Source organism: Macaca nemestrina, chromosome 9 (assembly GCF_043159975.1).
Source record: "Macaca nemestrina isolate mMacNem1 chromosome 9, mMacNem.hap1, whole genome shotgun sequence".
Taxonomy (NCBI): Eukaryota; Metazoa; Chordata; class Mammalia; order Primates; family Cercopithecidae; genus Macaca; species Macaca nemestrina.
The window spans coordinates 68,177,941-68,192,343 of NC_092133.1; the positions used below are offsets into that span (position 1 = coordinate 68,177,941).

Genomic DNA, 14,403 nt, shown 5'->3' on the forward strand with positions numbered 1-14,403 from the left:
AGGCTCAGGGGAGTGAGGTGGCATGTCCAGGTTCCGGGCAGGTTAGTTACAAACCAGACCCTGGTGGCCAACCCCTATCCTATACACCATGTCACCCTGCCTGTGTCCCCCACCCCCATTTTCAGGTACCCCATTGGATGGATGTTGTTGTTTGGGGACACCCAGAATTCCTGTGTTTGGGGTAGCAGAGAGAGCAAGACTGATACAGGACAAAGGCTGGCTGTGGCCTCAGCGCTTGGATCCCCTCTGTCCCCTAAACCTCAGCATGCAATGAATGGGACTAGAAGGGCGGAGTCAGCTCCTGGGAAGATGGTCACCCTGGGAAGGCTTGAAGCATGTGGTTCCCAGGCTGGACTGTCAGTGCACAGTGGCCTTAGCTTGGGTTGGGGAGGAAAGAAGAGGGACAACAGCTAGCAGAAGCCCAGAATCCAGGAGAATCCAGCCGAGCAGGAAGGTGCTCCTGTCGGGTGCCGTAAGCTGTTGAGGACATTCTGCTACCGTAGGAGAAAGAGCGAGGGCTCCCTCAGGGCCTGGGAGCTGAGATTCTCTCAGGGGTCCAGGAGCCTTCCTCCCCACACTTCCCACAGGAGATCCCGCTGCGCTCCAACGTGTATGAGGTCTACGCCACAGACAAGGATGAAGGCCTCAACGGGGCCGTGCGCTACAGCTTCCTGAAGACGGCGGGCAACCGGGACTGGGAGTTCTTCACCATCGACCCAATCAGCGGCCTCATCCAGACTGCGCAGCGCCTGGACCGCGAGACGCAGGCGGTGTACAGCGTAAGGGCGGGGCCCGGCGCGAGGGGCGGGGCCTGGGGCGGGGCTTTCTTCTGGGCGCTAGTCCTGCTCCTCGCCTCCTGGAAAGTCTCTAGGGGACCTGGCCACCGGGAAGTCCCCAAGCCAACCCCCTCTCCCAGTCTTTTCCTCTGACTGCACTCTTCCGCTCCTAGCTCATCTTGGTGGCCAGCGACCTGGGCCAGCCGGTGCCATACGAGACTATGCAGCCGCTGCAGGTGGCCCTGGAGGACATTGATGACAACGAACCCCTCTTCGTGAGGCCTCCAGTGAGCTCGCCCACCTCCTGCGCTGGTCACACCTACACAGGGACTCACCTACCTGCAAGCACACACGCGCACACACTTTCCTATATACACTGTGCCAGAATACACATTTGGCTAGACACGGAAACATCTGTCTGCATGCACTTCATGCAAGAACAACTATTTATTGAGCAGCTGTATTACACTATATTGAGCTATATTGAGCGATGGAAAAAAAAAAAAAAGGCAGACCAAAATGCCTGACTTATGGAGCTGATAGCCTTGTCTTTGCCTACACACACACACACACACACACACACACACACACACACACAAAGCATGAAAATCAGCTCTGATTTTGTTTTGTTTTGTTTTGTTTTTGAGACAGAATCTCGCTTTGTTGCCTTTGTTGCCCAGGCTGGAGTGCAGTGGCATGATCTTGACTCACTGCAACCTCCACCTCCCGGGTTCAAGTGATTCTTCTGCCTCGGCCTCCCAAGTAGCTAGGATTACAGGCGCCCGCCACCATGCCCAGCTAATTTTTGTATTTTTAGTAGAGACGGGTTTTTGCCATGTTGGCCAGCCTGGTCTAGAACTCCTGACCTCAAGTGATCCACCTGCCTCGGCCTCCCAAAATGCTGGGATAACAGGCGTGAGCCACTACGCCTCGCCCAGCTCTGATGTATTGATATGGGGCTGACATGAAATCTGACAGCAGGGCTGAGGGCCCCTCTTGTGGACTCCAACTCTCTGACATGGTTGTTTTTTCTTCTTATGTGCACATGGGATGTGATGTTGCTTGGAGACTGTTGAGTGCATGTGCATATAGGAGTAACGTGTGTGCTCCTCTCATTTAAGCACTCATTTGGGTTCTGGGCAACACTCCGTGAGGGCAGAGCTTAGGTCCCCAGGCCATGCTTTGCTCCCTTGAGGTTACAATGCTTCTACTCACCCTATAAGGCCTGGACAGTAAATTCCCTCAGGACATGCATAGTCACTGCCCAGGGCCCTGAAACAGGGACTGGAAGCTTAGGCCTTCCCTTGGCACCCTGTGAGGACATCCCCCTCCCTCCGCAGAAAGGCAGCCCCCAGTACCAGCTGCTGACAGTGCCTGAGCACTCACCACGCGGCACCCTCGTGGGCAATGTGACGGGCGCAGTGGATGCAGATGAGGGCCTCAACGCGATCGTGTACTACTTCATCGCAGGTGGGGCCGGACAGAGCTAGTGCCCTGATTATCCTGGGGCTAGAGATGACCCACATATGCCCTGCCCCTGGCCCTACCCCCTCACCCTGTGCCATGGTCCCACCCTCAGTCGGCAACGAAGAGAAGAACTTCCATCTGCAGCCCGACGGGCGTCTGCTGGTGCTGCGGGACCTGGACCGGGAGCGAGAAGCCATCTTCTCCTTCATAGTCAAGGCCTCCAGCAATCGCAGCTGGACACCTCCCCGTGGACCCTCCCCAACCCTCGACCTGGTTGCTGACCTCACACTGCAGGAGGTGCGCGTTGTGCTAGAGGACATCAACGACCAGCCGCCACGCTTCACCAAGGCTGAGTACACTGCAGGTGCAGGGACTGGAGCCTGGGCATGAGGTGTGGGGTGGCCCCTGCTCTGCAACTTACACCACCTGCCTGTTCCTGCAGGGGTGGCCACCGACGCCAAAGTGGGCTCAGAGTTGATCCAGGTTCTGGCCCTGGATGCAGACATTGGCAACAACAGCCTTGTCTTCTACAGCATTCTGGCCATCCACTACTTCCAGGCCCTTGCCAACGACTCTGAAGATGTGGGCCAGGTCTTCACCATGGGTAGGGGCCTGGCAGCACATGAGTGGCCTCTAGCCACGACCTCTCAGTCACTGCATGGAATGTCATCTGGGGGGAGATGGGGTCTGGGGGAGCACCACAGGATATGAGTGACCCCCCAGCCAGCCACGCCAATCCTGTTCATCCATCTATTCAGCAGTCCTTTCTCCAGTGTATCCGCCTATCCACCTCTTCGTCTACCCACCAGCCCTTTCTTTTCATTCTCTCTTCTTTTCAACTCATCTGTCCATTACTTATCCATCCATCCATGTATCCACACTTCTGTCTGTCCATCTATCCTTCCATCCATCTGTCCATCCCTCCTTTTATCCTTCCATCCATCTGTCCGTCTGTCCTTCCATCCATCTTTTCTTCCTTCCATCTGTCAATCCATCCTGTTTTCATTCATCTCTCCATCTACCCATCTTCCCATTCTCCTTCCCATAATATTTGCCTGTTTTTCCAGTTGTGCACCTCGCCCTCCCCTATGTCAGGCATTGTGTTAGGACTGGGGCTCCAGGATTCAAAGCACACACTTATACCTATGGATGTGCATGTTTGTTTGTTTGTTTGTATATTGACCTGTGTAGATGGCTGAGACTCTCTGGGTCAGGCTCTACGAGATGCCCCTCTGGGTGTCCCATTACCTTACTCCCAGTCCCAACCCCTTCCCCTTTCTTCTCCATCTAAAGACTCCTCCTCTGTATGCCTCATCTGTGGCCTGGCATTCAAGGCTCACTAGATCTTCCTCCTAATCCCTCTTTCTGTTCTACAGTCACCTGCTATCCTTAAAGGCCCTGTGCCCAGCCTAGCTAAGTTGCTTAGCATCCCCTCAGCCTGCTGTCTTCCATCCTCCCCTGGCCTTTGACCCCTCTGCCTTCATTGCCTGGAATGCCATTTTGGCCCCTTTGCCTTCAGATGTCCATCCCCCACTCTTCAAGGTCTAGTTCATGTGCCACCTCATCCAGTTACACAAGCAGACACCATCCCTTTGTCCTCTGAGCTCTCACTGCTCTTATTTTATAAATCAAGGCACAGAGAGGCTCAGTAGTTTGCTTGAGGTCACACAGCTAGAAAGTGACAAATTTTGAGCCCAATCTCTTGTCTTTTAAGAGAAGACTATGCTGTACCACCTGATGATCTCTCTTCTATGGGTTTTGTTGTTGTTTTCTTTTTTTTTTTTTTTTTTTCGGCGATAGAGTCTCACTCTGTTTGTTGCCCAGGCTGGAGTACAGTGGCGCAATCTCAGCTCACTGCAGCCTCTGCCTCCTGGGTTCAAGTGATTCTCCTGCCTCAGCCTAACAAGTAGCTGGGATTACGTGCACACACCACCATGCCTGGCTAGATTTTGTATTTTTAGTAGAGATGGGGTTTCATCATGTTGGCCAAGCTGGTCTCAAACTCCTGGCCTCAAGTGATCCGCCCGCCTCAGCCTCCCACAGGCATGAGCCACCACACCCAGGCTTGTTTGTGGAATTCTGAGGTACATGTGTTCGAAAGAGAGAGGAGAGACAGACAGACACTAAGGGGGCTCAGAAATGGTCCTTTGCACCCTAGCATGGGACAACAGAGTCACAAACTTGTCATCTGCCTTCCCCCATGCTGATAACCTGCTGAGACCTGAGCCACTGCCACTTCAGATGGGCATCATTCCCACTTGCCTGTCACCTTTGCTCCCGGCTGCACCCTGTGGGCATTTGTGCTGCCTCCCCTAGATGTGCCCACCTACCCCAGGGCTCATGCCCCTTCCTGGGGATTCAGGGGCACTGAGTCTCTGAGCTGTGCCCCACCTTCGGGCTTCCTGCAGGGAGCGTGGACGGCATTCTGCGCACCTTCGACCTCTTCATGGCCTATAGCCCCGGCTACTTTGTGGTGGACATTGTGGCCCGAGACCTGGCAGGCCACAACGACACGGCCATCATCGGCATCTACATCCTGAGGGACGACCAGCGCGTCAAGATCGTCATTAACGAGATCCCCGACCGTGTGCGCAGCTTCGAGGAGGAGTTCATTCACCTGCTCTCCAACATCACTGGTGCCATTGTCAATACTGATGATGTACAGGTGCCTCATGGACCCACATGGGGCCGGGGCAGTAGAGGCAGACGGGGAGGCCAGCCACAAGGAGAGACAGGGCATTGTGCAAAGGCCAGGGTGTGAAAGGCAGTATAGGCCCCACTTACTCATTTCCTAGCAGTGCGGCTTTGATAAAGTTCTCCCAGGTCTCTGGGCCTCAGTTTCCTCCTCCATAAAATGGGGTCAATAATAAATAGTACCTGGCCAAGTGTGGGTGAAGTGATTGGCCCATGCCTGACCCTCAGCAAACATTCAGAGGGCTCTATTCACAGGGAAGGGCAGAAGGGGCTCCTAGAAGAGGCCTGCCCATCCCTGTGGCCCCCTGCTATGGTGGCCACACCCTACAATACCCCTTCCCATCCAGTTCCATGTGGACAAGAAGGGCCGGGTGAACTTTGCGCAGACAGAGCTGCTCATCCACGTGGTGAACCGTGATACCAACCGTATCCTGGATGTGGACCGGTGAGTGGGGGCCTGTGTTTGGACTGTCAGCCTGTCTGTCAGCATGCCTCCCTGCCCTGGAGTAGGGGAGGACTCACCAAAGGAGACACAGACCACACCATCAGGCCCACTGTGTGGGGCCACCTCCCAGAGGGGGCAGGGCTAGGAGACAGAGCAGAGTTTGGGAGTATGAGCAACTTTGTCCCTCGGAGCCTCCCTCTCCCCATCTGTAACATGGGAGTATTCAGGCCGTGCGCAGTGGCTTACACCTGTAACCCCAGCCCTTTGGGAGGCCAAGCCAGGTGGATCACCTGAGGTCAGGAGCTCAAGACCAGCCTGACCAACATGGGGAAACCCCATCTCTACTAAAAATACAAGTATTAGCCAGAGTGGTGGCGCACACCTGTAATCCCAGCTACTCAGGAGGCTGAGGCAGGAAAATCACTTGAACCTGGGAGGCGGAGTTTGCAGTGAGCCGAGATCATGCCACTGCACTCCAGCCTGGGCAACAGAGCTAGACTCCAATCTCAAAATAAATAAATAAATAAATAAATAAATAAATAAGGGAGTATTCATCCACTGTGAAGATGGAACAGGATCCTACATGAAGGTTCGAGGAACCTTGTAAAACACAAAGCTGTTGCGGCCGGTAGTCCTCAATCTTGCAACGCTTGGCGTTGATGAACTTTGGGGGCTTGAGGCAGGAGCAGAGCAGACTGTCATGAGGGGAATGGCTGAGGAGGAGAGCTGAGACCCCTGCCCCTCACCCAGGGTGATCCAGATGATCGATGAGAACAAGGAGCAGCTGCGGAATCTTTTCCGGAACTACAACGTCCTGGACGTGCAGCCTGCCATCTCTGTCCGGCTGCCGGATGACATGTCTGCCCTGCAGGTACCCAGCGACCCCGCCCCGCAGCCCTAGCCGCCCTCCCCACTGCCCAGGCTCACCCTGGTCCTGCTCCCGCAGATGGCGATCATTGTCCTGGCCATCCTCCTGTTCCTGGCTGCCATGCTCTTCGTCCTCATGAACTGGTACTACAGGACCGTGTGAGTGTCCCCCACCCCTGCCCTCAGGGGGCCAGCCACCTGCTCCCGGATGGCCATGAGGCAGGCAGGGCCTGAGACGTCAGCTTGGCCCCAGCCCGCCTCACCAGCCCCTCTCTGCTTCTCTCCAGACACAAGAGGAAACTCAAGGCCATTGTGGCTGGCTCAGCTGGTAAGTGAGGGCCGTGGTGGGGGCACAGGTGAGAAGGCAGCAGGCTGGGGGCCTGGAGTGTCCACCAGGGCCTCACAAGGCTGGCTCAGGCCCTTCACTGGGCCCAGGACCACGCCCCACACCCCACCCTCCCTCACCCCGCAACACCACCCCTAACCCTGGCTATGCCCCTCCCCTCCATGCCCCAACCCTTCTCCCTGCAGGGAATCGTGGCTTCATCGATATCATGGACATGCCTAACACCAACAAGTACTCCTTTGATGGGTGAGTGGGGTAGTGGCCCTGCCCAGTCCCCTGCGGGGAGTCCTGGTAGGACCCAGCTGGGGAGAGCTGCAGTCTCCCAGCACTGGGGCTGCTGAAACCCAGGCTGTGGGCGCCCCCTGGTGGGTGGGCCACCCTCCCTCCATCCTCAGAAACCGTGTGGCTGAGAGGGGCTCTCTACCTCAGTGGGCCTCAAGTTCCAGGGGGTGCAGACTTTGGGCAGTGGGTGCAGGGTGAAGCCTCTGCACCAAAGGCAATCCAGACTGACATGCAGTCCTGGTTCTAGCAGGATCCCAGGGTGGGAGCATGCACCACAGGTGCCAGGGCCTCACACCCTCAAGTCAGTGAAAGGCACTACATGGCCAGGGAAATGGGCAGGATGTGGGGCGAGGCTGGAAGGGCACCTGTCTACTCGAGTCTTCCCTCCCTCCCCACTCTTTTCCCTCCCCAACTGCAGAGCCAACCCTGTGTGGCTGGATCCCTTCTGTCGGAACCTAGAACTGGCCACCCAGGCAGAGCATGAGGATGACCTACCGGAGAACCTGAGTGAGATCGCCGACCTGTGGAACAGCCCCACGCGCACCCACGTGAGCCAGAGGCGGTCAGGCATCACAAGGGGCAGGGAGTGGAGGGGCTGGGTCTTTGTGATCTCTGGCCAAGGAGCTGGGTTCTTTAAGCGGTAGCCCCTCCCTTGTGCATGTGTGTGGGGTCTGCCTCTGCTCCAGCTAACGTCCTCTCTCCCCAGGGAACTTTTGGGCGTGAGCCAGCAGCCGTCAAGCCTGATGATGACCGATACCTGCGGGCTGCCATCCAGGAGTATGACAACATTGCCAAACTGGGCCAGATCATTCGTGAGGGGCCTATCAAGGTGAGCCCTCCCCACAGGCTCCATACCCAGTTCCCTGGCTGAGGTTGGACCCCACTCCAGAGAACACAGGGCGGTGGAGACCTCCAGGCTCAGCTAGACCCACCCTCCACTGGGGCAAGACCACCAGGGCTGATGGGGGGCTGCTCCAGCCTGCAGTGGCCTTAAGGGCAGAGCTCGGGAATGAGTCCATGTGTCTGGGCTGGCCACCGTTTCCAGGCTCTGCTGCTCATCCTCTGCCCTAGGATCACCAGGATCAGATTTCTGTGTACCCTTGACTCCCAGAGGGAGTGGGTGAGGGGCGGGGCAGGCAGGGAAGGGCCTTGGTGGGGGTTAACCCTTTCCCTCCCCCAGGGCTCGCTGCTGAAGGTGGTCCTGGAGGATTACCTGCGGCTCAAAAAGCTCTTTGCACAGCGGATGGTGCAAAAAGCCTCCTCCTGCCACTCCTCCATCTCTGAGGTAGCCAGCTGGGTGGCCGGGAGCTGTGTGCTGTGCCCCAGCCTGGGGATGCTCTCTCTTGCTGTCCTGCTGTCCTTCTCTATGTCCCTGGAGCTCTGCAGCCCGGACCAAAGACAGGAAAGAGTGGGGGCCAGGAAGTCAGACAGCAGGCTCTGCTTTCTGGGCTCTTGGGGGCTTTCACAGGAATGGGGTAGGCTCTAAGGCAGTCTTTCTCAGATTAGAGAAAGACCTCAAGAACATACCTTTGGGGGTGATGTCACTTTAAGAAACTCCGCCAGGCGCGATGGCTCATGCCTATAATCCCAGCACTTTGGGAGGCCGAGGTGGGCGGATCATGAGGTCAGGAGTTCGAGACCAGCGTGGCCAACATGGCGAAACCCCATCTCTACTAAAAATACAAAAAATTAGCCAGGCGTGGTGGTGGACGCCTGTAATCCCAGCTACTCAGGAGGTGGAGGCAGGAGAATTGCTGGAACCCAGGATGCCGAGGTTGCAGTGAACCAAGACCATGCCACTGCACTCCACTGGGTGACAGAGTGAGACTCTGTCTCAAAAAAAAAGGAAAGAAAAGAAACTGGCCATCGGGGTCAAATAGGCCTACATATGTTTGCCTGTAGTGATTATGTCAACACTTACAAAAGTCAGGCTTTACCTAAAAATGAATTTCCAGCTGGGCCCACATTCTCAACAAGAATAAGCTAGTCGAATAGCCTCATGCAGGACAAGAGTGACAGTTTCAAGTCTCTACCCCACCTATTTATCCTCTGCAGCTTGTCCTGTTGACATTTTCTGCCTGGACACAATTAGAGGTGATCTGCTTGAGGCCAATTTGGCAACAAACCCAGACACCACAGTTGCATCCCAGGATTTTTATAGAGCACCAAAGTTAATATATAAAATTAAAGATTCTCGGCCGGGCACGGTGGCTCACGCCTGTAATCCCAGCACCTTAGGAGGCCAAGGCGGGCAGATTACGAGGTCAGGAGATCGAGACCATTCTGGCTAACACAGTGAAACCTCATCTCTACTAAAGAATACAAAAAATTAGCCGGGCGTAGTGGCGAGCGCCTATAGTCCCAGCTACTCGGGAGGCTGAGGCAGGAGAATCGCGTGAACCCAGGAGGCGGAGGTTGCAGTGAGCCGAGATTGCACCACTGCACTCCAGCCTTGGTGACAGAGCAAGACTCTGTCTCAAAAAAAAAAAAAAAAAAAAATTAAAGATTCTCATCCAGGTGTGGTGGCACACGCCCGTAGTCCAGCTACTCAAGAAACTGAAATGGGAGGATCACTTGAGCCCATGAGTTCGAGGCTGCAGTGAGCTTTATGTTGCTGCATTAGCATGGGCAACAGAGAGAAACACTGTCTCTAAATAAATAAAGACCAGGTGCGGTGGCTCACACCTGTAATCCCAGCACTTTGGGAGGCCGAGGCAGGTGGATCATCTGAGATCAGGAGTTCCAGACCAGCCTGGCCAACATGGCGTGCCTGTAATCCCACCTACTTGGGAGGCCGAGGCAGGAGAATTACTTGAAGTCAGCAGGTGGAGGTTAGAGTGAGCCGAAATCACACCACTGCACTCCAGCCTAGGTGGCAGAGCGAGACTCCATCTCCACACACACACACACACACAAAATTTTCACAAGAAGCCGATCCTCCTGAGAACCACTCTGCAGCACCTTAAGCATTCATTGTTCCCCTTCGCACGCAGTTTGAGAAACAGAGTCTGACAGGCCTGCTGAGGTAGGAGCCCAGGGTTCAGCCACATAGTCAGTAGGTCTCTGGGGCCATCCACCTGCTCACCCTTTTGGCATGGCCCTGAGCATATGGGGGTCCCGGCCTCTTGCAGCTGATCCAGACTGAGCTGGACGAGGAGCCACGGGATCAAAGCCCAGGGCAGGGTAGCCTGCGCTTCCGCCACAAGCCACCAGTGGAGCTCAAGGGGCCCGATGGGATCCACGTGGTGCACGGCAGCACGGGCACGCTGCTGGCCACCGACCTCAACAGCCTGCCCGAGGATGACCAGAAGGGCCTGGGCCGCTCGCTGGAGACGCTGACCGCTGCTGAGGCCACTGCCTTCGAGCGCAACGCCCGCACAGAATCCGCCAAATCCACACCCCTGCACAAACTTCGCGATGTGATCATGGAGAGCCCCCTGGAGATCACAGAGCTGTGACTAGACAGGGAAGCCTCGTGGGTGTAAGCAGCACCTCTCCACTGCCCCCTCCCAGGGAGCAACGGCAGGGACAGGGCCGGTCGGGGAGCTCCTCCCAAGGCCGGGCCTGGGGGACAACCTTGGCTTGGCCCTGGCAGCCTGCATCAGCTGCTCAGATCCCACTTTTGCCAGATGCTCATTCAGCATCTGACCTCTACCTTCATAAAATCTGTTATTTTTATAAGAAAACCAAACAAAAATGCTAAGCGTCTAAGGACAAGGTAAGGAGGGTCACTGGGGCCCAGAAGTCTGGGGACCAGCTCGGCTCAAGCTGAGCTGAAAGAGGCCGAACAGGCCCTCCTCCCTCCGGGCTCCACCCTGCAAGCACTATCCCCTCCGGCTGAGCAGGCGCAAGGGAGGCCCGGCGTGGGCATCCCCTGCTGGCCGGACACCCGACTCCAGTCCAAGTCCCGCTACATTTCCGCCACATTCCTGCTGGATGTCCAGGTGGAGGTGGCATCCCCACATGGACAAGGTCAATGTCAATGAACAAGCATTCTCTCCATTTCACTGGCTTCCCAAATGTGCCCAGCTTATAAAGAGAAGTGACTGATGTTCCCTTGGGTTTTGAATGTGGAGTGTTCGTGTGTATTCCTTTTTTAAATTAAGTTATTCCCTCAATAGTTTCCCCTTGGTTTTGTTTAACTGGCACTCACTACAAGTTTCTGGAATGGTTTGTTTAAAAAGCAAGGCAACTCTCAAGGAACTGGCAACGTGCTCTGACTCTGGCCTCTAGGGAGCAGGGACAGGGGCGGATGAAGGGCAGAGCCGTCCTTCAGGTGCGCCCAACCTACTGCTCGCCGAGTCTTGGGGAGGACCAGGTGGGATTTTTCCTTTATCCACTTTGCTTCCATTCTCTGGCCAAGAGGGGTCATGGGAGTGCTGGGCCGCAAAGGTGTCATGGGCTCAGAGCTCATGAGAGAGGAACACACTCTTCCAGCTGAAGAGTCACAGAAACTCAGGCCCAGATTTGGCTAACAGAATTTTATTGTTAAATCACAGAAACTTTAGTGCAAAACAAAACTCACAAAGTCCATTTAATAGCAACTGCGTATCCTGCTGGCTTTGCTTGCTGTCTCCTGGCAACCAGAAGTAGACAGAAGCATGGGTGCCCAAGTGGGCTGCAGACAGCATCCAACCCACACCCCAGCGTCCAACCCACACCCAGCAGACCCCTCAGCATGCCGCCCTCTAACAGGAGCCACAGGCCTAGGAACTCGCCATCCACATTTATTTGAAAAGAAAGGTCAAAAGGAGCCTCTATGAGACGGGGGAGGGGTGCAGGCTGCAGCAGCACCTCAGCAGCCAGGGACACGTAGGCAACACGAGCAGGCACAGCGCGGCCACCACTGTCCACACGCTCACACAAGCCAGGCCCGCGGGGCCTTTGGAGAGCTAGCAGGTTACATTCAGGCAGATGGCCCCCTTCCCACCCAAACCCACAGAACCCCAAACAAGGCATCACCAGGAAAGACATGGGAAAGCCAAATCACAGTTGAACCAGGGACAGAGAAACCGTGGCCCCACTGGGGTCCCAAGCCACCAGCAGCTGCTTCCAAAATCCCTGTGCTATTACAGCGGGAATTAAATCATTTAAAAAGCCTGATTATTCCGGGCTTCTAATCTTTCATATAAAACTGCCTTTGTTTTGCTGCTTTGTACAGCTGAGAGGCCCAGGAAAGGGGAGAGGGTCCCTGACCAGGGCAGGAGGCCACCTCAGAAGCCCAGGCCCACCAGTGCCCAAGCACATGTCAGGGCTCAGAACAAGGCCCCAGCCAAGAGGGTTGATGGCCTCCAGTCAAGAAGCTGTGGCTCATGCCAGCAGAGCTCTCTCCTCCTCCAGCAGGTGCCATGCGAGGGCGGGCTAAAAGACCTCCAGTGCATCAACATCCATCTAGCAGAGAGAAAAGGGCCACTGAAGCAGCTATGTCTGCCAGGGGCTAGGGGCTCCCTTGCAGACAGCAATGCTACAACAAAGGACACAGAAATGGGGGAGGTGAGGGAGCCCTATTTTTATAACAAAGTCAAATAGATCTGTGCGTTCATTCTCCCAGACACACAAGTAGAAAAAAACTAATGCTGCGGTTTCTCCAAGCTGGAATATTCCTCCTCCTAGTTCCACACGTGGCGTTTGCAATGCTCGACAGCCTGGTAGGAGAGAGGAAGCTGAGTTTAGTCTTCAGATGACAAACTCCATTCCCGGCCCATCGGTGTATCAGATACCACCCCCAAATGGGACCTGTTCTCTTGTCCTAGGTCAGTTAGACGGCACCAGATGCTGAAGACCCAGGACAGGATCTCACTTAAAAACAGGGAACACATGGCCATCAGAGTTTTGGGAACTTCTAAGACACGAGTCCAGAGCAGCAGACGCCTGCAGTAGTCTGCAGATGAGTACCCATGCAGGCAGGGCTCAGGGCCCTTCGTCTGCCTACACCCGGCACCCAGCGTCCTGCTAGCAGCATGCACACTAATTCCCAGGCAGAACCTCCTCGCCTCAGGCTACACACCAGCTCGGGCCTTGAGAAGCAGGCCCAATTTCCCCAGGACAGCAGCAGAACCAGCCGTGGGGTGGGGCTGGTGGTGGAGATGGGCTGGAGCCTAGCTGGAGGAAAGAGCTGGACATGGCCAGAATGGGGGCCCCCTGCCCCTCCCTGCAGTGGTCCAAGATGACACAACCGCCACTGACATGGTCACAAGGAAGTCCGGTGAGGAAGGAAAAGTTGCGCAAAGCAACATTAAGTAACAAGCCGGACCAAACATCCCCACCCAGGGAAGCAGCATAAGTCATCCAACTGGTGGCTGCCAGGCCAGGCCAGGGCCATGGTACCCTAGGGCTGCTGGGTAGGGGCCAGCTCTCAGGGCTTTTAGTGAAGAGACTCAGGCCTGGCTTCAGCAAGGGCAAACATGTTCTGGGGAACAGGACCTGGGCAAAGGTCTGGACAATGAATCCCACAGACTTTGTGCAATCCCTGGAGTGACCTTGTACAAGTCTGACACTGTCACAAGGGAAATTAAGACAAGAGCAACAAAGCAGAAGCAAAAAATTCCACCCCCCCCCCAAAAAAAAAAAATCCACCCCACCCTTCACTACAAGAGTAGAGTTCCCCCTGTCTTTTCTGGGGGACCATGAGTAAGCCTAACCACCTCTCTGAGCCTCCGTTTTCTGACAACATAAAAGCAGGGTGGAGAGTTGATCACTGGGTTCCTGTTAAAGCAGGATTCTCCCGCAGGCTACCCCAGGGCAAGACAGGCTGGTGGCGCTGGCTGCTGGGCTACTCACATTGCACTGGGCTGCCGTCTCTGTGTTCTGGCACCAGTAGCTTGGGCCCCATACACACTTCTCAGTTCCCAGCAAGGGCTTATGGGCTGACGGGCAGGCTCCAATTTTCTATATGGTGAGAAAAGGAAAAAAGAAAGGGGAAGAATGAGAGCTGCCCAATGTATCCCTTTCAAAACTAAGAAAACAGTTTCCAGAATGAGCTAGAATCAGAGCTCCACCACGCTCTTTCAGAACATCAGGGTTGCTGAGGAAAGCGATGGGGCTTGGGGGACTGGCTCCCTACCTTCTTGGCTCTCCCACAGCGGAACCCAGAGACTCCACCCCACGGCCAAGTCTCGGAGCAACCCTCCCGGGTCTCTGCAGGCCCCCAGGTTACAGCTGCCCGAGAGGACCCACACCACCCAGTGAGGCTCACCAAGCACACGAACGAAGGATCCATCACCTCCACCAGGATCTCGATCAGCACGGGCTCGTACTCTGCCACAAACTGATCACACTGTAAAGGAAAGCGGGGACACAGGTCCAGCTCTGGGGGTGTCCGAGCACAGTGGGGCACAAAAGGCCAGGCAGCCCTGGATACACTCTTCCCTGAGAGCCCCTGGCATTCCCAGCCCACTGGGTCCTGGGGCCTCCCTTCCCAGACACCCTATCTACATTTGGCCTCTCTACTTCAGGTTGCTTCCCCCGGTGGCTCATCTTAAGCCAACAAATCACCTCCAAGTAAAACTTCATTGGACTCCATGCCC

At 55.6% G+C, this 14,403-nt stretch overlaps 2 protein-coding genes across 7 annotated transcripts in view; one reads left to right on the plus strand and one right to left on the minus strand.

Moving 5' to 3' along the window:
• LOC139355296 (cadherin-23-like) overlaps window positions 1-12,037 on the plus strand; it is a 28,281-nt gene extending 16,244 nt beyond the window's left edge. For 3 of the 5 annotated variants that reach the window (XM_071069714.1, XM_071069716.1, XM_071069717.1), the window contains 15 exons: window positions 588-779; window positions 950-1,063; window positions 2,117-2,246; window positions 2,356-2,607; window positions 2,686-2,847; window positions 4,652-4,908; window positions 5,285-5,382; window positions 6,133-6,253; window positions 6,329-6,408; window positions 6,537-6,577; window positions 6,781-6,841; window positions 7,296-7,425; window positions 7,584-7,706; window positions 8,058-8,162; window positions 10,009-12,037. In XM_071069714.1, the coding sequence (XP_070925815.1) occupies window positions 588-779; window positions 950-1,063; window positions 2,117-2,246; window positions 2,356-2,607; window positions 2,686-2,847; window positions 4,652-4,908; window positions 5,285-5,382; window positions 6,133-6,253; window positions 6,329-6,408; window positions 6,537-6,577; window positions 6,781-6,841; window positions 7,296-7,425; window positions 7,584-7,706; window positions 8,058-8,162; window positions 10,009-10,335 (2,193 nt within the window). In that variant the 3' untranslated portion in view covers window positions 10,336-12,037. The remainder of the gene's footprint in view (window positions 1-587; window positions 780-949; window positions 1,064-2,116; window positions 2,247-2,355; window positions 2,608-2,685; window positions 2,848-4,651; window positions 4,909-5,284; window positions 5,383-6,132; window positions 6,254-6,328; window positions 6,409-6,536; window positions 6,578-6,780; window positions 6,842-7,295; window positions 7,426-7,583; window positions 7,707-8,057; window positions 8,163-10,008) is intronic. The other 2 variants (XM_071069715.1, XM_011714907.3) reach the window with 1 other exon arrangement.
• Window positions 11,344-14,403, minus strand: part of PSA (prosaposin) — a 35,523-nt gene continuing 32,463 nt past the window's right edge. For both annotated transcript variants that reach the window (XM_011714915.2, XM_011714912.2), the window contains exons 12-14: window positions 14,073-14,153; window positions 13,658-13,765; window positions 11,344-12,522 (exon numbers count right to left, since the gene is read on the minus strand). In XM_011714915.2, the coding sequence (XP_011713217.1) occupies window positions 12,487-12,522; window positions 13,658-13,765; window positions 14,073-14,153 (225 nt within the window). In that variant the 3' untranslated portion in view covers window positions 11,344-12,486. The remainder of the gene's footprint in view (window positions 12,523-13,657; window positions 13,766-14,072; window positions 14,154-14,403) is intronic.